Here is a 20457-nt window from a genome sequence, read left to right on the forward strand (position 1 = left end):
CACTGTCCCCCCCCCCAACTATAAATTACTTTTGCTTACATTTTTAAAGAATATTTTTGTTGGGTAAAATCCACTGTGAAAGTTACTCTTGGCACTCTAGAAACCTGTGCTGGCTTCTACCTTTTCTTTAGGCTTCAGAGCCCAACAAATGATTGATTTTAACAGCTAATTGTCCTATTCATCTTTGGAGGTCCTTTTTCCCCTCTGTTTATGGTCTTTCTCTTTTTCTTCTATTTTCAGAAATTTTTATCCTGATGGACCTATGCCTGATTTTCTTTATATTTATTGTGCTTAGGGCAGGCAGAGCTCCATAAATCCATCTTAATTCATTATCTTTCAACAGTTTTGGAAATCTTTCTACCAATATATCTTAAAATACTGATTCTATCCCCCAAATAATGCTTTGTTTCCTCCGGGGAATTTCATTACATAGATGCATTTCATTCTGGGTCAATGCCTTTTAGATACTTTTCTGTATTTCTCATATTTTTTTGTTTCCATTCTTCAGTTAAAACTTTTCTTGTAACTGCACCCCTATGTTTACTGCAGCATTATTTACATCATCAAACTATGGAAGCCTCCCAAGTGTCCATTGACTGATGAATGGATAAAGAAGATGTGGATGTACACACTGGAATATTACTCAGCCATCAAAAAGAATGAAATCTTGCCATTTGCAACAACATGAATGTATCCAGAGAATATTATGCTAAGTGAAAAAGGTCACAGAAAGACAAATACCATATGATCTCATTCATATGTGGAACTTAAGAAACAAAACAAACAAGCGAAGAAAAAAAAGGGGATGGAGAGACAAACCAAGAAACATACTCTTAACTATAGAGAACTGATAGCTACCAAAGGGGAAGTGGGTGGGGGGAGTAGGATATGAAGATTAAATAGTACATTTATCATGATAAAAACAAAAAAAAAAAAGAAAAACAATTTTCTGGTAATTTATCCTCAATTCAACAATTTTCTCTTTCGCTCTAATATGTTCTTAAACATCTATTGAAATTTTAACTTTTGGCTATTTTATCCCATTCTAGAATTTCAATTGGATTGTCTTACAGAGGCAGTGTTCCCTGAACTCCATTTTTTATTTCTGCAGCCCTCATGAAATCAAGGCTGGTCTGTCCCTAACTTTTATTTGCAGCTTTATGTGGACTTAAGCCCCAAGCCTCTCATAAAACAGCAAATGTCTAAGGAAAAAAAGCACTGCATGATGCTAATTTTGATGAATACCATTTTCTCAGTTATTTCTTGTCTGGATCAAGTTTTTGGTGTTATGTTTCAGAACTCTTTACCAGGTTCCCAGGTCCCAAAGATTTTTTTCTATGTTACTATCAAAACTTTTATAGTTTTATATTTCAGTCAATGATCCATTTGAATAAATTTCTGTACAATGTGTGAAGTTTAGGTCAAGATCATTATTTTGTCTATGGATGTTTAATTGTCCCAGCACCTTTGTTTGAAAAACCTATCCTTCCTACATTGAACTGTTCTTACACCTTTGTCAAAAATCACTTGGATACTGGGGCACCTGGGTGGCTCAGTCAGTTAAGCGTCTGCTTTCGGCTCAGGTCATGATCCCAGGGTCCTGGCACCGAGCCCCGCATCGGGCTCCCTGCTCAGTGGGAAGTCTGCTTTTCCCTCTCCCTCTCCCAATTAAATAAATAAAATCTTTAAAAAAAAAAAAATCACTGGGATATATGTGGGGATGGGTGCTATTTCTAGTTTCTCTCTCCTGTTCCGTTGATCCATTAGTCTGTCCTCCCAATAATAAAACATAATTTTGATTACTACTGTCACATAATAAGTCTTAAAATCAGGAAGAATGATTTCCCTCATGTCATTCTTCTTTTTCAAAACTATTTTAGCTATTCTAGTTCCTTTGCCTTTCCATAGAAATTTCAGAATAATCTTGTCTATAATTACAAAATATCTTACTGGGATTTTGATATTGTGTTGACTGTGTATCAGTTAGAGAATTGACATCATTCAGATATTGAGTCTTTCAATCCACAAACATGGTATGTCTCTCCATTTATTTAGGTCTTCTTTTATTTTTTTTTCATCAGTGTTTTACAGTTTTTAGTGCACAAGTCCTATACATGTTTTGTTAGATATATACCCAAGCATTCATTTTTTATTGTGGGACTGTAACGGTATTGTAATTTTAGGTTCCACACATTCATTAAAAGAAATCAAATTGAGAACTACACCAAAGTAAAAAGCTTTTGTCCAATGAAGGAAACCATCAACAAAAGGAAAAGGCAACCTAGTGAACAGAAGATATTTGCAAATAATATATCTGATAAGGGGTTAATATCCAAAATATATTAAAAAATGTATAGAACTCAACACCAAAGAAAAAGTAACCCCAAACAAGTAATCCAATTAAAATGGGCAGAGAACCCAAATAGACATTTTTCCAAAGAAGACATATAGGTGGCCAAGAGACACATGAAAAGATGCTCAACATGATTAATCATCAGGGAAATGCAAATCAAAGCCACAATGAAATATTACCTCAGAATGGCTAAACTCAAAACCACAAGAAGTAACACATGTTGATGAGGATGTGGAGAAAAGGGAACCCTTGTGCACTACTGATGGGAATGCAAATTGGGGCAGCCCCTGTGGAAAACAGAATGGAGGTTCCTCAAAAAAATTAAAAATGGAAATACCATATGATCCAGTAATTCCACTACTGTGCATTTACCCAAAGAAAATGAAAACACTAATTCAAAAAGATAAATGAACCCCTATGATTATTACAGCATTATTTCCAATAGCCAAGATATGGAAGCAACCTAAGTGTCCTTTAATAGATGAATGGATAAAGAAGAGGTGGTACATATATACAACAGGATATTACTCAGGCATAAAAAGGAATGACGTCTTGTCATTTTCAACTACATGGATGGACCTAGAGGGTATCGTGCAAGGTGAAATAAGTCAGAGAAAGACAAATACCATCTGATTTTTTTATATGTGGAATCTGAAACAAACCAATAAACAAAGCAGAAACAGATGCAAAAATACAGAGAACAAACTGGTGGTTGTCGGGGGTGGGGGTGGGAAAGACAAAATGGGTGAAGGGGAGTAGGAGATACCGGCTTCTAGTTACGAAGTGAGTAAGTCATGGAGATGAGCACAGCATAGGGAGTATAATTAATGGTACTGTAACAGCAAGCACTGTAGGGACAGATGGTAGCTACACTTGTGGTGAGCACGGCATGATGTATAGACTCGAATCACTGAGCTGCACACCTGAAACTAATGTAACATTGTGTGTCAGCTATACTTCAAGTGAAAGAAACAACAAAGGTATCAAATTAATCACTGTGAGTTGATGCTGAATCCTACAACCTTGCTGAACACACCGCTGTAGTTCTAGGAAGTTTTTGTAGATCCCTTGGGGTTTTGTACATGGACTATCATGTCACCTGAAACAGAGACAGTTTTATTTTTTCCTTTCCTTTATCTAACATCTTTTATTTCCTTTTCTTGCCTTATTGTGCTGATTAGAACTTCCAGTATCACGCTGAATAGGAATGGTGACTGTAACTCCTTGCTTTTTTTTTTTTTTAATCTCCTTGCTTCTTAACCCTAAATCTTTCATCAGTAAGTAGGATAGAAGGTATAGATGTTTTGTAGATGTTTTTCATTAAGTTGAGCAAGTTCCTCCCTACTTCCGTTTTTATCATGAATGACCACTGGGTTGTTCCTCAAATCCCACAATCCTTAGCCAATCTGCCTCCTTCTCTCCACCTTGCAAATTTTATGCTGGCTTTATATACAGTGTACAAGGTTTTTGGCTGTACTTAGGAAGAATTGGCTAAAAATAGATCTACCCCGTATTTCTAGAAGCAAAAGTACAAACTTACTTTTAAAAACTATTTTGTCCAGTGTTCCTGGTTATTCTCATTGGGTGGGCTGGTCTGCAGCAAACTATCCTGTCATTACTGGACATGAAGACCTTGTTCATTTTTTAAAATCCTCATGATTCACACTGATAGCATTTACTTTGGCTTGTTCTTCATAAACATGACAACTTTCTTAACCACTTCTTAAAGACTCATCACTATACTGTCCCCTAAAAAGAATGTCAAAGAGACTGGAAAAATTCAGTGTAGTGGGCAAAAAAAATGCTAATTAGAAAAGTTGTCCTCATTGGAAATTACTAACAAAAATAAAATCACTTTTTAAAAATGACATGGATACTGGGTAGGAACGTTATTTTTAAAATCTGAGATGCTGTCAAATTATTTTTATTTGTGCACATATTCTAAGCTATTTTTATTTTAGCATAACATAAAAAATTCTATACAAACATACAATAATCTCTGATGTTGTGAAAAATTTCTCACAAAAATAAAAAGCTTCATATTGGGTATTAAATTGATAATAAATGTACCTGGTTTTGACTTGACATTAAGACAGATTTCTATTACATAGAAAAAGGCTCTTCATTGCAGCATTGTTTGTAATAGGAAAAGATGGGAATCAATCCAAATGTCCATCAATAGGGAAACTGATAAATTATAGTACAGCAACACAACAGAATATTATGCAGCCATAAAAAACAGGAAAGCTTTCTATATTGACATAGAAAGATCTCCAAAATACATTACTCAGTGAAAAGAGAAAATGTCCACAGCATGCTATATTCTGTATAAGGAAGAAATAAGACTCTATATGCATATATGATGACATCTGTATAAAGAAAAACAATATATAAGAAACTAGTAAAAGTGGTTATGTAGGAAGAGAGAGGGGAGGAGATAGAACAGAGTAGGAATGGGATCCCTCGAAGTAAACATAATTAATTTTGATTTCTGCACCATTTGAAGATCTTAGCTAGTTAAGTCCCATAGGAAAGAAACTAGATTTTTGTTCTAAAGCTGAACTGAAAACACAATCTACAATTTAAAGTCAAGACTGAAATATCTGCACTCCATTACTCTTTTTGGACTGTGAACCAAAGCATCCTCACTGCACGTCTTTGCCATGCTCAAATCCACCACTGCAAACTGCAGTCCCACCACGGCCAAACGTCTTCCAGACGTCACCCCTATCAGCTGTCTTACCACTAGAAAGGGCTCCAACCTGTCATCCAGCCCAGCCTCAGCCAGGCAAAAGAGCACGGATGAGCCAGGGCACGGTAATCATTACTTGTGAAGAGACAAGATAAAGCTACCAATGTCACTGCCTTCTTCCCTCACCTGAGGACTGTCACGTGTATTTTCCTCCTGATAACATACATACAGATCCACGAGCTGTCTAGAACCAATGTGGTGGTCATCTGAACTTTAATTGGGCATTAGCTGTTATCAATATCAAAAGAAGAATAAAATTTCAGGAATGGTACTTGTTCTGCCAAAGCTTCATTCGTATAAAATGGGTTTTGGGAAAAATGTTTTCCTTATGGTTCATTCTTTAAATCTAGCTGCCTGAATCAAAGAAGAAAGTGGCTGGTCAAACTCATTTATCCTCAATAAAATAAGGCAACATGGCAATGAACAGGCTAAGTCAGCAGAGAATTTCATCCACATCCTTAATCAAAAAACCAGTGCTATTCATTATCAAATAACACTGCTTCTTTCCTTAACATTTATTCTTGAAATAAATATTGCAGACCTAATTAGATATGATCGTTTTCCCCTTTAACTTCAATAACTTGAAGGGTTAAGTTTTTAAGAAACAGAAAGCCCAATAAATATTTTCATTTCTTCGCATTTTTAATAATTATCTAGAAGAACAGTGGAGATACTCATGTAGGTAAAACCACGACCGTGTACATGAAACTTGACATTTCCTAATGAAAACAGGACTACCAATTTTCTCGACTGCAAACTGGCAACTGTACTTTAATATGTTCTACTTAATACTGGGCACCCAAGCCAGCAGCAGTAATGCTTGGAGCCGTCTTTCCAGTTTCTTCTCCCGCTCATGTGAGGGAGAGGGGGATGGGGTGTTCAGTGCCTCATGTAAGAGTGCAGGCTCTGGAATCTGAATGCTTGGATTCAAGGCCCGCCTCCACCAGACCCTAATTGTGAATGGTGGGGTCTTTCGGCCTCTTTGTGCCTCAGTGTTCTTGTCCATAAAGCAAGAACAATGACAGCACTGACATCAAAGGATTCTGAGGACTAATTAAAATAATTCATGTAAATTGCTTCACAGGGTGCCTGGCTTGGTCACTGCTCAATAAAAAACACCTATGTTTGTTACTCTCTTACATGTGTCTCACACACCTGCCATAACCACACTCTGCCTTCATCCCTCTGTGCTTGGCTCTTCCTGTTCTGAGTCTCGACCACCGCCCTGCTGGGTCTCGGGCCCGAGGATATCCTCCTCCCTTCCATGGCCCATCTTGGGAATGGGCCTAACCAGTCATGACTTGGCCCTGTTGCCTGCACCTCCATCACTCTTTGTTTGCAATTCTCTCATTATATTCATTATATTAAACCTGACTCTCATTATAGTAATTTATGACCTTGTCTCCTTCATGGGCAAGGACTGTGTCTTACTAGCCTATTTATTCTCCATAGTATTTAACAATCCACAAAGAGTGGTTCTCAATAAGCACTTATTAGATTTGAAACAGTTGTGCTTACTTATGACCGTGAACATAACGTATCACACAGCCTGTACGAGCAGCTCTCTTGGGAGGCTCACAAAGGTTAAATGAGATAGTGCATGCAACGGGCTTCTAACAAGCTATTATTTTATCGTTATCAACCACAGCTAACAGTTCTTCGGTACACACCATGTGGCCGGCATGGTGGCTTTTCATTCCCCTTGCACAGAGTAGATGAGATAAAGGTGTTTTTTTAAATGACTGATGAAGAAAATGGCTTTGACATGGCAAATTTAAAAGTAACTATTATTAAATTTATATTATTAAAAAGTTGGGTTGAATAGATCATGAAATTCCTGGTACTTTACAGCATAGTTTTGCATATCTAAATAATTCAAGACATGCAGAAGTATAAAAACTTGCAAATCGTAAAACAAAGGGCAGTATTCTGCAAATGCGTGTACCCAGTGTTCAGGACTAGTAAGGGAAAACAACACTGAGAACTTCTTGAAGTCTCAATCTTCTCAACCGTAAAACAGGCCAATGATCAGAAGCCCTGTGCAGGGCACTCTAAGGAGTAAATCAGGACATGTGGTAAAATGCTTACAGCAGTGCAATAAGTAAACATACATGCTGATCTAATTTGTTTTTATCATAAATGATGCTCTCAATTATTGAATAAGTGAAGATCTAGGACCAAGATGGATAAATTAAATCCAGAGTTGATCCCAAGTTTCTGAATCACAGTCTGTTCTAAATTCTTGAACTTAGAATTGAGTTCTAAGTTCAAGTGTGAAATCACTGGTAGGGTATTGCCCTATATAGGAGGATGGAAATGGACATCAATGAATAGTGAGAGGCCCAGAAAGGCAGCAGGAAGGAAAATGTGAAAGCTTGGATAAGCCACATATACAACATGGATTAGCATATATTCGTTTTCTAAAACTTCAGGAATTAAAATGCCTACCTTCAGTTCCTGCAAACATATCAGTCTAATCAAATGAAAAACACATTTTTATGAAATGCTTTTATATATCAGATATAATTTTAATTTGTTCTTCTATTCATTTCAGCTTTTAAAAGTGGTAAAATGAAAAAATAAAGCACCAGAGATCTGAAAGGCAAAATGTCACAATGAAGCAAGCAAATAGTGTTTTCTTTTTCCCCCCCAAGCATAATCATATAAGCTGTTTAAAGGAAAAAAGATACTAAAGGAATTGTTTAAATAAAACTTAAGGAGAGATCTAGAAGTCCTTTTCAGTGAGTCTAGTTTCCCGATATCATTCTATGAATCTTTTTAAATATAAGAATGTACAAAGCATGAAATTATGGATGGAAACAGAAAATGCTTTGCAATGATTCAAATGCGTAACCTACTGCACTTATATGCATTTCTTTTTAAAAATCTGTATGAAAGGCATGAAAATAATCATTTTCTCAAAATGATTCCAAGGCATTAATGAGATTTCCTACCAAAAAAATGACTCCCCAGACTAAACACTCAAGTATGCGTGTCATCTGCTTTTTATCAGCACAATCCTGGCTTTGAATGCTATGGAGATATAAATGAAAAGACAGAGGCCAAGGGAGCAGGGGGGGTGGTGCCCCTTAGTCCAGATTTAGAGCTGCATATAGAAAATAGCAGGCTTTAAACTTTTAGGTTCTACTGCCTAGTAAAATTTCCAAAATAAAACTGGGGAGACTACCCTAGGTTGCCAAATTTTAGTTTCTCAGAGGAAAGGCATTAAAGAAAATAACTAACACATATTATCATCAATAATTTATGAAGGAAAGGATATTTTAATACCCCCTAAGAATAAGAGGCCCATAATTTTAGAATGGGCAGTTCTGTGAATTAAATAAATTTAGCTTTAAGTTAAACTCACTATATAGTGTTCTTATCTTTTCTACGTTGATGGGACCAGAAAGTGTTCATCACTAAGAGAGGGCATAAAATGGGCCAGAGACCACACAAGATGTCTTTAATTAGGGCACCCAGTTTTTAGCGAATATGGGTACAACAAAGGGAAAAATGGCAAAAAATACCTCCCTTCTATAAAAAAAACTTGTTCCAATGTAGGATTTAGAATGTTCAATTTGTGATTACATTATCAGTGTCTAAATATAATTCTCCTTGAAAAGCACAGTAACTGAAAAGGCTGAATCCATAAAGTTGAACCTAATCCTCATTTTTCTATTCCTCCTGTTAGACTGAATGTTCAGAACATTTACTGGAAAAGAGCCCCCAAACAGTTAAGCATCAGCGGTCTTCTGAAGCATTCCAAGTGTGCCCAATTTGCATGTTATAAACATGGACAAGCAGAGCCTCCTTGAAATCTATGTACAGAACAGACATCAGCTGGGCTCTCTGACAAGTAAAATGAATGGACAGAGAGAGCAATGATTAGAGAAGTTGTGTCCAGCCACTGGTTCCTAATATATCCCTACTGGCTGAATGAAAAGAATATACCTTAAAATGGATTTTTTAGAAACTCCTATTCATTTTAATAATGTCTGAATTTTTGGTTAATTAAGGAGATGCCATCGAAATTTGTTCATAAAATGGCATTCAGTAAGTGGAACAATTTTATATTTGGAGGAATTTTTTTTAATGCAATAGTAAAGCTATTATTAGTCATACTGACAGGATGTAATATGGCTGAAATGTTCAAAGAGAGAGTCAGAGTATATAAATACAGCATCTAACACAACTAGCCCAGATGCTCAAATTATTCCAAGCAGAATGTGGGCATATCCCCGTTTAGTGGATTTTCCAGAGTATAACTTTTCATCCTCTACCCTTATGCTGTTTCTGTATGGATTATCCTATCAACCATCTGCATCTTGACCAAAGGGCCACACATTAAGGTATAGGAAGTATGGAAGTGAGAAAATCTTGAGAATTTTCCTTTTGTGACTAATTAGGACACAAATTTTTAAAATTTTGTATTTAGAAATCTTGGCTAGAATACATCTTTGGTGGTATAAACAGACTTTTCAAAACTGAAGTGTTTAAGAACAGCGTGGGATAGTGGCTAATTAACTGTGTGAACCTGGGCTTACTACTCAATCTCCCTGTGCCTCAGGGTCCTCACCTCTAAAATGGGGATAATAACGGTGCCATCCTCATAGGGTTGGGAGAGTAAAAGGGGTAACATATTTAAGGCACTTAAAACAGAGCCTCTTATTGCTACTACTTATTCCTAGAGTATCTGAAAAATTCACTGCATTTATGGAAGATTTTATACTGAAAGAGCTGAACACAGTTTAAGAACCGTATCTACCAATTCAGACATAGAAAATTTCATCAGATGAGAAACGTTCAGAGAGTTAAGAAAATGAGTAAGTGCAAAAAGACCACACTGAGATAAATGGTATCAGTTTTCCCTGTCCAAAAAGAAGTATCAAGGTCTGTATTCTGGAAACCTAGCAGTTAATCTGAGCAGCAAGAATATCTTCCACCAGAAGCCAAACTCACCCCTTGTTCATCCAGTTTCATGAGTTGCTCTGTGACCTTTGGAGTGTTGAAGGCCAACCTCAAGCACTGGACGTTGAGCTCAGGAATCACATGCTCCAGCACTTCCTTCAGGGGCAATCCTCTGGCGGTCGAGTGCTTTGCCGTTGAGGGAATGGCATCCTCCAGGACTGAGCCTCTCAGTGTCATGAGCTGAAAGACAGACATGTGCTCGGCTGAGGGCTCTCTCGGTGTGGGAGAGGCGTAAATACATCGAACGCATTGACGGCCTAGGTTAAGGTGCTGCTGAGGAGCAGGGAACGACTTCTGAAGGGGAAGCCGGTGAGGGAGAAAGAATGGAGTGATAGAAGAACTCTGTAACGAAGAGAGGCCAACGCTTCCAAGACCCAGGCAAGTCCAAAGGAACTCGTCATCAAGCCTTCCAGGGACACCGACTTAAAAATCAAATAAGGCCATTTCCTTAAAGAGCTCAGTAAGATCAGGGTCTATATGGCTGTAACATGCCACGAACCAAATTAAGAAGGAGATATCCCAGAGAAATATCTGAAGGATTTAGACGTTATACCTTTTTATTTTACATTATTTTATTACACAGTTATTTTACATCACATTATTTTATTACATTATTGTTACAAAAGGTAAGGGGAAGGATAAGTTTTAAATTTCGTAACATACTGCTGACAAGCATAAACTCCTTATAGCCCCACAAGCAATGACGATAAGACCATGACTGTACTTAGCACAGCAGCAGAGTCAACAGCACTGGAAGTCATTTTGGATTTCCGCTTCTTAAAACGCTTTCCATTATTATGAAATACAAACATAACCAAAAAAATTTCTCTACGTAATGATGATTTGTTGGAGTAAATATGAAGCCTAGAGCAGTCTTAATTCCTAAAACGTGTCATGCGGCAAAGCTGTTAATATAAACACTGACGATGACCTAAGAAAAAACCCCGGCACCGAACACCCTCCCTCGAAGCCGGCAGGTCATGAGGCACCGAACTGCAGCAGGTGTGGGGAGAGCGGACAGAGGACGGCGTGCGTGCGGACGGCCAGGTGTGCTGTGCAGGCGGGTGAGGGGGAAGAACCACAGCCGCAATTCGGAAGGCTGTATTTGCTAAGAGTGTCACAAGTTCGGGCCCTAAGAGGGTCCAAGAGCAGAAGCTGGGGCGTTGTGGCTCAGTGCATTAGAAAAGGCCCTCATGGAAGTGTGGCACTAAAAAGGGGCCATGAAGGCGGGGCGGGGGGGGGGCGAGAATTCTGTAAAAGCTCTTGTCAGAGAGCGAAGGTACGAAGGTACGGAGATAAGGAAGAACCAGATGTGGGGCGGCAAGAGCCACTGCTATGGCGAAGCCGGATCTGAGGAGAGCGCGGGAGGGCGGCTAGGGGAGCCGGCAGGTGGGGGGTGGAGGGTGGAGGGTGGGGGAGCCCGCAGGTTGGGGGGCGGGGGAGCCAGCAGGTGGGGGCGGGGGAGCTGGGGGGGGCACGCAGGAGTGCGTACCTGAGAGGTGTGCACCCCGTCAGGCTCCAGCAGGCAGCCTCAGACCTTGTTTGAACACGGAAGAAGATGTGTTAAGGTGAACGGCAGGAGGAAGAAGCCGTAGGCAGACAATACAGTTGGAAGGAAGCTGTGCTTAAGAGTCTCGGAAATCAGGCAAAGGGGGCATGATAAACGGTTAGCAGGGAAATGGAAACCAAAGGAACAATCACCAGGGAAGTCAAATCTCTAAAGTTTGCCAACTGATGGGGAAGAGAGAGGAGGGTAGGAAAAGCAAAATTTACCAGCGTCTTGCTCTCAATACAAGAACAAGGTACTATTCATTTAATTAATATCTTTCATTTATAAATAATTTGTTTTCAAATAACACTTGTGTAAAAAACATCATTTTTCCTATGATTTAATACCGAATTTGACCGAAATGGTTTCTGGGCCCTCCTTTTGTGTTTTAAATCATGGGAAACTGCTGGACAAGCACGTTACTGTGCTCTGCCTTCCGTGAGATAACCTGAGCCCGGAGACAGGAAGCTATAGAGACTGGAAGTCCGTTCCGACGAGAATCCAAGACCGGGAATGCTAAATCTGTACCACAGAAAGACAGAAGCTCACCTCAAGGAAGCCAAAGCAGAGGAGAAAAAGAAGGACTCATTTTTCTATCTGGATCACTAGCATTGCTGATATTGATTGTTAATGATCCAGAAACAAGAGAAGAATCCTTATAAGTCCCTGTGCACCTTTGCTTGAAAACACTCACATGCTGTAAGGTTTTGTTCATAAATTGTCAGGCTTACATACATGTTTATATTTTTCTGTTTATGTTGTGCACTGATGAATCCTACTGAAATGAAAGAGGAAAGAGTGAAGTGCCTGTCGAACACGGATGGACATCCAGAGATGTTTCTCTCGAAGGACTTCTGTTAGTTAATTTTTATAAAAAGCCTCATTAAGATATTACAGTTAAACCACATTTAAGGGTGACTTTGACTGGAATGGAGAAAGTTACATGAAAGCTAGGGACACTTCATTACATACACATTACAGAGGAGAGGAAGGGAGAGCACAACTTGCGATTCTAGGCATTAGACATGTAGTCACGAACCACTCAGACCAACAGTCCCTACCCTCATGGGGCGTAAATTCTAGTGGGGGAGACAGAAAACAAAATAAAAAGTACAGCATGTGAGGCAGTATTAAGTGTTCAAGAAAAAAATAAAGCCTAGCATTAGACATGAAATGGGATGTGTGGGAATAGAAATTTTAGATCCGTGGCCAAGGAAGGCCCGTGTGATTTATGCATAAAGGTCAGGAGGAAATGAGAGAGCTCCAGGCAGGAGGATGCCAAGGGAGGAATATGGCAGGACAGAGATATAGGGAGTAGCCAAGCCCTGAGGCAGAGGCGTCCTCGAGGTGGCCCTGAGGGGAAGGAAGCCAGAGTGGATGGTCTCCTAAATTAGCAAGGACACTGACAGGTTTTTACCCAGGAGATGGGTAACCATTAAAGGATTTTGCACTGAGGAATGACAGATCTGGATTACATTTCTAAAGGACTCCTGCAGGGCTTAAGGGCAGAGCAGGAAGAAGGGTTCTCGGAGAAAGATGATGGTGGCTTGGCCTAGGCTGAGGTGGTGGGATGAAGGAAGGGGTTGAATTTTGGGCATATTTTGAAGACAGAGTCAGCAAGTTTTGCTGACAGACCAGACTGGGGTTTAGGAGGTTAGGAGGAGAGAGGGGCCCGGAGTGACTTTAAGTTTCTGGCCTAAACAACTTCAGTAACAGAATTGTCAGTTAAACATTAATTTGAACATAAACGTTAGTGATGATGGTGTCTTGAACCATGAACAACATGTGACTTGGATGTTCCAGTCAAAGGCTAAGGTAACGGACCCAAGGGACCATCAGATGGGCTGGCAGGAAAAGGACCCAACGGTCAGACCAGAGAAGTGTTGGGGGAGGGGGCTGCAGGTTGAACACTGGGCCCAGGTAGCAAGGGATGAAAGGACAGAGGTGGAAAAGGCAGAGCCACCAGCCATGGCGGAGGGATCACGGTCACTCAGGACAGCAGTTAACGCTAGAGACAGGAGAGAGGCTGGGACCAGACAGGAAAGAGCCAAAAAGCAAGCTGGAGGGTATGTAAACCAGTTGGTGAGGGAGCAGAAGGCTGGCTGAAGACAAAGCACAAGCTGACAGCCTGCAACCTCCCCCCACTCCTGGGTGGGACAAGTGTGACATTCTTCCAGGAATCTCCCAACTATCTTAATGTTAATGCCTTGCTACACGGGGGGGGGGGGGGGGGGAAACGGAACCACCTTAACTTGACAAGGGCAAGGCCTCTGGTATCTCTTAGGTCCTCCTTACCGTATGGAAAGTTCTCTTGAAACCTCCCTTCTTCCTTGCCTCCCCCAACCCCATAGTATATAATCAGCCACCCCTTACCACCCCGGTGCAGCAGCTCTTTCTGCCCACGGGTCCTGCTTTAATAAACCACCATTTTACACCAAAGACTTCTCAAGGATTCTTTCTTGGTTGTGGGCTCCGGACTCCACTCCACTGAACCTCACCTATATTCCAAAACCCCATCACAGTGGCAGGAGCGGGGGAGGAAATCCCTCACTTAGAAAACTCTAACCTCTGGCACGAATGATGGTAGGAATTGGCGTGGCCCGGGGGGGGTGGGGGTGGTGAGGGGGAACAGGTGACAACAGGAGGACAAAACCCCAGAAGTAACAGGCTGACAGAAATCCAGGAAGCCAGAAAGAGGCAACCACCTGCATCCAACTTCAAAAACAGTTGTGTTCTCTGTGCTTTTTATGTTCAACAACAGCATTTACCTTGCTTAATGATTAGCTCTGGTGTGGACAGAAAGCATAGTAGAGCATGTGAGCTCTTAATTCTCTCTGGCCACTACATACAACCCATTAGATACTGAAGTCATGCCTTTAAAAATCCTATTTTTAATTTCCCTGGAGTTCAAGCTGAGGAACAATTACAAAGTGAAGCCAACCCCTGAAACCTGCCTTGTATCCAAGGAGGGAAATGGAGTAAATGTCCTATTGAAACTGGTTTCAAAACCATTATTTTCTAGCTACCTCAGGGGGGTATTAAGCATTCATGTGCAACAACAATCCTGAAGTGAATTTGGCACAGAGAGGCAATAATAAATTCGTAACTGGCGCAACTGTACACATGTTCAGAAAGAAAACAAAGGAGAAACCTCATTGTCCCAAACTTGTTCATGAGTTTATACCACCACCACCACCAACAAAAACTGCTTTGTTGGCTATTTTATTTTTCCTTTTCTTTTCTGACCTGAATTTCATTTTAAAATAAAAACTCATATATTACATGTGCTTCGAGTCCTAAAGAGCCCTGAGAGCCGGCCTCACGCGCAGTGAGGTAGCCTCGAGTTCGCCGGGTCACTCTGGGTCCCCTGACAGCGGGGGGAGCAGGCCCGGGGGAAAGCCAAGTGGAAGTGGAGAAGAAAATTCTCTTTCCCTCTTCTTGGATTAAGAACTGTCCTAAGCAACAGTTTGGAAGAGCGAGTTAACTCTTGGGTGACCCTCTCTCTTCTGTAAGTCCGCTGGCTAAGTGCTCCCGGCCGGCCGAGCAGTAGATGCAATATCCACTTTGGAATCCTGAGGACCCAGTTTCCTAGAGCCACACTTAACTGATGCATCTTTCTCCGAATCAAAACTCCCATTCATTTATTGCATCTACCCAGGGGTCAATAGAAAGGAAGGATCCAAATCTAACCATGATGTCCACCCCCATCACCACCAGAACGAATGAAAGGGGCCTTTGTTTATGCTAAGACATTTGTAGCTATGTGCTATTACACTGAATTGTTTTGCTACTACGACTCCCCACTCCAATCAAGCCTCAATCTTTCTGGTTTGCAACTTACCTCACTGGTTCTAAAAATTATTCGGTAGTTGTATGGAGATCCATTTTCCTTCGTTTCTTCTGGTTTTTCCCTTCGAATGCTCACAGCCACCGGACCAAGATTCTCATCGGCCCCAAAATAGTTCCAGTGTTCTTAGGTAAAAAAAAAAAATAAATTAGACAAAGCAAAATTAGAACACTTACACAACACTTTAAAAATGTTATATTCTGGGTGATATTCAGATCACTCAGAAGTTCTGTCAATAAAATGTAAACACATTTAGCAAATATTCCTCAATGAGTTATAAAACAGAGACTTAGCTACACAAGTTTGGTCTCCGAGGAGGTAACACGGTGGTCTGTTGCATGTTTTTTTTTTTTTTTTTTTTAACTACTCTGCAACTTACTACTTTACTAATTTTTTTTTTTTTTTAAAGATTTGTATTCTGTCCCTACATTCTACTATTTAGGTAGGCTACACTGTGTGGGCTTCCTTGCCTAAGGGAAGGTTTGTGCCAATGATTCTTAGCTTTTGTTAAAAAGCAAAAAAACCAGAAAACAACCCTACACCTGTTGAGAATAGAGTTTGAGGATTGAGGGCTTTCCCCCAGATTAAAAAAGACTTCCCAGGGGGCACCTGGGTGGTTCAGTTGGTTAAGTATCAGGTCATGATCTCCGGGTCCTGGGTTCAATCAAGCCCTGCATCCCCGGTCTCCCTGCTCAGCAGGAAGTCTGCTTCTCCCTCTCCCTCTGCCCTGCCCCCAACTTGTGCTCTGTCTCTCTCTCAAATAAAAAGGAAAAAAAGAAAAAGAAAAGACAAGACTTCCCAGAACTGGAGAGAGGAGAAAGGCCTGTGAGTCACTGAGCCACACTCTCTATCAGCTAGAGTAGGGTCTACGGAGGAAAGAGCTTCTAAGAGCCCTTAGGAAACAGAAGCTGAGTGAGGCCCGGAACTCTGGGCCTCACCAATGGTTCCCAGGCAATAAGCACTAGAGGCATCCTGCAGAGCCAAGAACCCGAAGGGCATGTTTGGGCTGGGATAAAAGGTCTCTCCTAGGTAGGCAGTGTGGCCAGATGACTGATGATTCAGGGCCCTTTCCTCAACGTGCTGGCACTGCAAAAGACCCCAAACCTTAGCATAACCTGGGGTTTGGGGGAAAGTCTCCAAATGACTGGTGTTGAATACCTTCCTCTTGACCAGATGGGAAGTCAGGATCAAAATTAAATTAATTTACAGAAGAAAATTTTAAAAATGATATTCACTATACACTAAGCATATACTTCTTTAAAAAATTAAAATTGTTGATACACATAAGAGATGTTCACAGATGAGGCAGTCCATAAAACACAGAAATGTATGAAAAACTAAAGTAGCTAACTTATTTTTCAAACCTCCACAATACTTTACATTGTCCTAGCTCACCTACATGTGACATGGTGGATGGTGGAGTCATGACATGGTAAGTTATCCTCATACAAAATGCATACATTTGAAAATACGGGTCGTTCCCATACAAGATATAAAAGCATTTGAAAATCCATGAGAATAAGAAGAAATAAATAAATAATAAAGATGTCTACTCATGCATTTGCAAATACTAAAGAGTGATTATATAATTATAGCGTGAGGGCTCTCCAAGAACATTATCACAATCCATGGAAGTTCAAATAAGAAAACGCAATGGGACCACAGGCAATGAACGTCTCCCGGCTGGACACCTGAGAAGCAACCCAACAGGCGTCACGAAGTTCGTGTACAAACACTCATGTACACTCTCCAAGCACAGCGCCTGAGAATCCTCACTCTCAGAGGCTGTTTCCTACCACTTTGCATATCAGTTTAATAAGCTTGGCTGTCTGGTCTTCAGGCTCCTAGCTCATCTCAGAGGTGTGATCATCGCAGATGCTGACCACGTCCGGAGCGTGGGGCTGACACAGACTCACGTGCAGACAGTGATGTGACAGCAGAACGGACGACCAGGACGAAAGCAAAGGCAGGAGGCAGAAATCGTACAAAAAAGCGGACGAGAACTTGAAGAAAAACAAGCCCGCGGTCTGGGGCCATTTGGCGAAGGCGCACTTGCGTGACTTGCGAGCGCGCCTGACCACGGCCGCGTGGAACGACACAGCGCGCGTGGCGGCGGGCGGTGCGAGCCTCATGCGTCACACGCTGTTCTTTGCACTTTGTGGACCGGACTGACTCCCAACTCTCCAGAAAGTCCTCCAACACCCCCCACACCAGGAAGGGCAGGTGAGACAGCCCTTCTCTGCTGCTGGAGACGTTCGGGGCTGCTACAGTTCAGGGCCAGTAACCTCTGCCGCCCTCAAGCTGTCCCCAGGCAGCTCTCGCCCCCTCTCCCCGGAGCAGAAACTGCAAAGGTCCTTTGTTCTCCTTCCACCTCCCCCACCTCCCCTCCCCTCGGTCTCAGCGAATGACAACACTGTCTACACCACAAGGAAAATAAAGAAGCCACGTCAGAAGCAAGCATTCTCATTTTCTACCATCATAGGCATCAACTGACCTGGATCCAGACTTTTGCTTCCTTTTCCTTACAATCCCAAACCCAATCTCCCCCTCAATTCTGGCCTCCACTCATTGCACCTTCCCTGGGACTCCAGATGCCTTGATCCCCCCTCTTCAACTTCAACGTCTCTCTACTTGCTCATTCCCATCATCACTGAATCAGGCTCATGTCTCCATCTTTAAATGTAAAACTTGTTCTCAACTCCTTATCACCCTTCGGGTTCTCTCCTCTGTCTTTGCTTCCAGTAGCAACTTCCTGAAAGGGCTGCCTAGTTCCTCACCTTAGAATTACTACAATCCGACTCTCATTGCACAGCCACCAATGACAGCTTTGAAGCGAAAACAAATTGATACTTTTGGTCCTTATTCTGCCCCAATTCCCCCTAACATCTGGCACAGATGATCATTTTCTCTAGAAACACGTTTACCTCCTGGCTTCTGAGATACCACCCTTCACACATTGTCTTTCTGCCCCTCTGGCTGTTCTTACTCTGCTGCCCTTCCCTTCCTATCGTGAACATTGCACCCACGCTCAGAACGAACTTCTACTGTCACCTCAAAAAAGTCTAGATGCCCCCTATAGACGTCTCAACCCCCCCCCACCCCGTATCTTCACATCCTTCCAGTGGAACTCTGTCCATGAGCATATGCACACATGAACTCATTACCATCCTCAGAAACCTGCACAGCTCTCTGCAGTCCCAATTTCAGCAACCACTACCACATGCACCTAGCTGCCCATGCCAGACCCCCTGGGAATTCCAGCTTCTACACAGCTCTCAAATCTACCTACCTTCTTTCCCACCCCACTGTCACTGACTAACCCTCATCATCCTCTAGCTGGATGTTTGTAGGTCTTCTAACTGGTTTGCTTTTACCCAAATCACTCACACAGTAGTCAGACGATCCTTCTAAGATGCAGACCTGATCATCACTATTAAGTTTTAAATGCTCTGGTTTCCTAAGGGTCCTTGAATACTTTCCATGCCTTCCCGAAGGCCCTCTCAGCCCGTCGAGAGCCTGTCACTCCAGTTCCAAGTCAGATCGCTCCATCATCCTTCCAAACCCGCTATACTGAATTTTTCTCAGTTGCTCAAACTTCACTATGCCCTTTCTCATCTAAAAGACTACCTACATTCTTCCCACAGCTCTACTTTATTTGATTAAGTCTCTTCACCCTGGAGGTCTCAAATGAAATGCTATCTAGACATCCTCTAAAAAGTGACAACACTGGAGCAAAATCAAAGTGTTTACTCTGTGTGTTAATTCCAATACTTCGTTTTAAAGTAAGAATTCATAAAAGACAAATTATTGAAGTCAAATATTTCAAATACAAAAATTTAGAAATATTAGGACACAAAAAATATAAATTCATAAAAATGTAAATATTAAACACTACCACTTTAGTATAAATTGGCAGATAAAATTAAAATAGTGTTATTCTGAAAAGAAACTAAACCCTACATAAAACTGAAGAATGTTTACAAGACAGAAAAAATCTGGGTGGCTCCGTCGGTTAAAGATCATTTAAAAGTTTTATGTTTGGCAATCATCAAATCCTGACCATATTTTCTTGGCAGTTTTTCACAGCTGCTAAAGAAGTACATTTATGAGTTGGAGAAATGTCCATGAGATAACTATAACTAATTTCTAATACTTTCTTCAGACTCTATCTTCAAACAAACCCATCTCTGGTTTGATAACTCTAGGAAGAACTTTTTAAACTTACAGGTGTATCTGTGCAGAAACCTCCATTTTTTTTTTTTTCCTTGAAAAAGAGCTCTAGCTATTATTTCCAAGAAAGCATGTCCATTTGTTGATCTACTTCAGTTTCATCAGGGTAGATGGAAATCCTGGTCTGGCTTCTGGTGTTAAATTCACTACTATCATGATCAGACACTGCTTGTTCAAAACGTCTTTCCACTTGAGTGAGATTATTCTCATGATAAAAGCCTTGTTTTTTGTGTGTACTGTCCGTTTCCTGCTCCTGAGGATCACAGAGGTCTAAAAACATACCTTCTCTACACGAACATAACTTTATTCAGTTCAAAATCCTAATGCAGTGTGTAACTCTGACAGCAGATGTTCAGAACATAACCTTAAATTCAATTTCTGAGTCCTTACACTTTGATCTCAAGACAAATGACTGATTTTTTTTTTTTTTTTTTTAACCAAAACACCAGCCTTTGGGGGGTCTCCTCTCTGGTCCTTCTGGCCAGTCTTGGCTCTGCCTGTCCTTCAAGCTCAGTGGACTCAGAACCTTCCCCCTAGCAGCCATCTACCTGCACGCTGAGTTACCCATCAGCTGCAGAGAGCTCTTCCAACCAGACCCACAAATCAGCTTTGTCTTTTGCAGGAATGGAAGGGGGCAAAGGGGAACAAGAATGGAGGAGTTGCAGAAGATGAGGCTTACAGAAAGGCCGGAAGCCTGTGATGAGAGAAATCAGGATGATGAAGTCTGAGGGAGGAGAGGGAAGGGAAGAGGAATTGGA

The 20457-nt window shown here is 41.1% G+C and overlaps 1 protein-coding gene across 1 annotated transcript in view; it reads right to left on the bottom strand.

The window, feature by feature from the left end:
• The window catches only part of SIPA1L1 (signal induced proliferation associated 1 like 1), a 334415-nt gene that overhangs the window by 85859 nt on the left and 228099 nt on the right, over positions 1 to 20457 (bottom strand). Inside the window, exons 9-10 of the mRNA XM_081829748.1 lie at positions 15464 to 15594; positions 10065 to 10253 (exon numbers count right to left, since the gene is read on the bottom strand). Of these exons, the coding sequence (XP_081685874.1) occupies positions 10065 to 10253; positions 15464 to 15594 (320 nt within the window). The remainder of the gene's footprint in view (positions 1 to 10064; positions 10254 to 15463; positions 15595 to 20457) is intronic.

Source organism: Leptonychotes weddellii, chromosome 9, assembly GCF_054177405.1.
Source record: "Leptonychotes weddellii isolate Sample4059 chromosome 9, ASM5417740v2, whole genome shotgun sequence".
NCBI classification, from domain to species: Eukaryota; Metazoa; Chordata; class Mammalia; order Carnivora; family Phocidae; genus Leptonychotes; species Leptonychotes weddellii.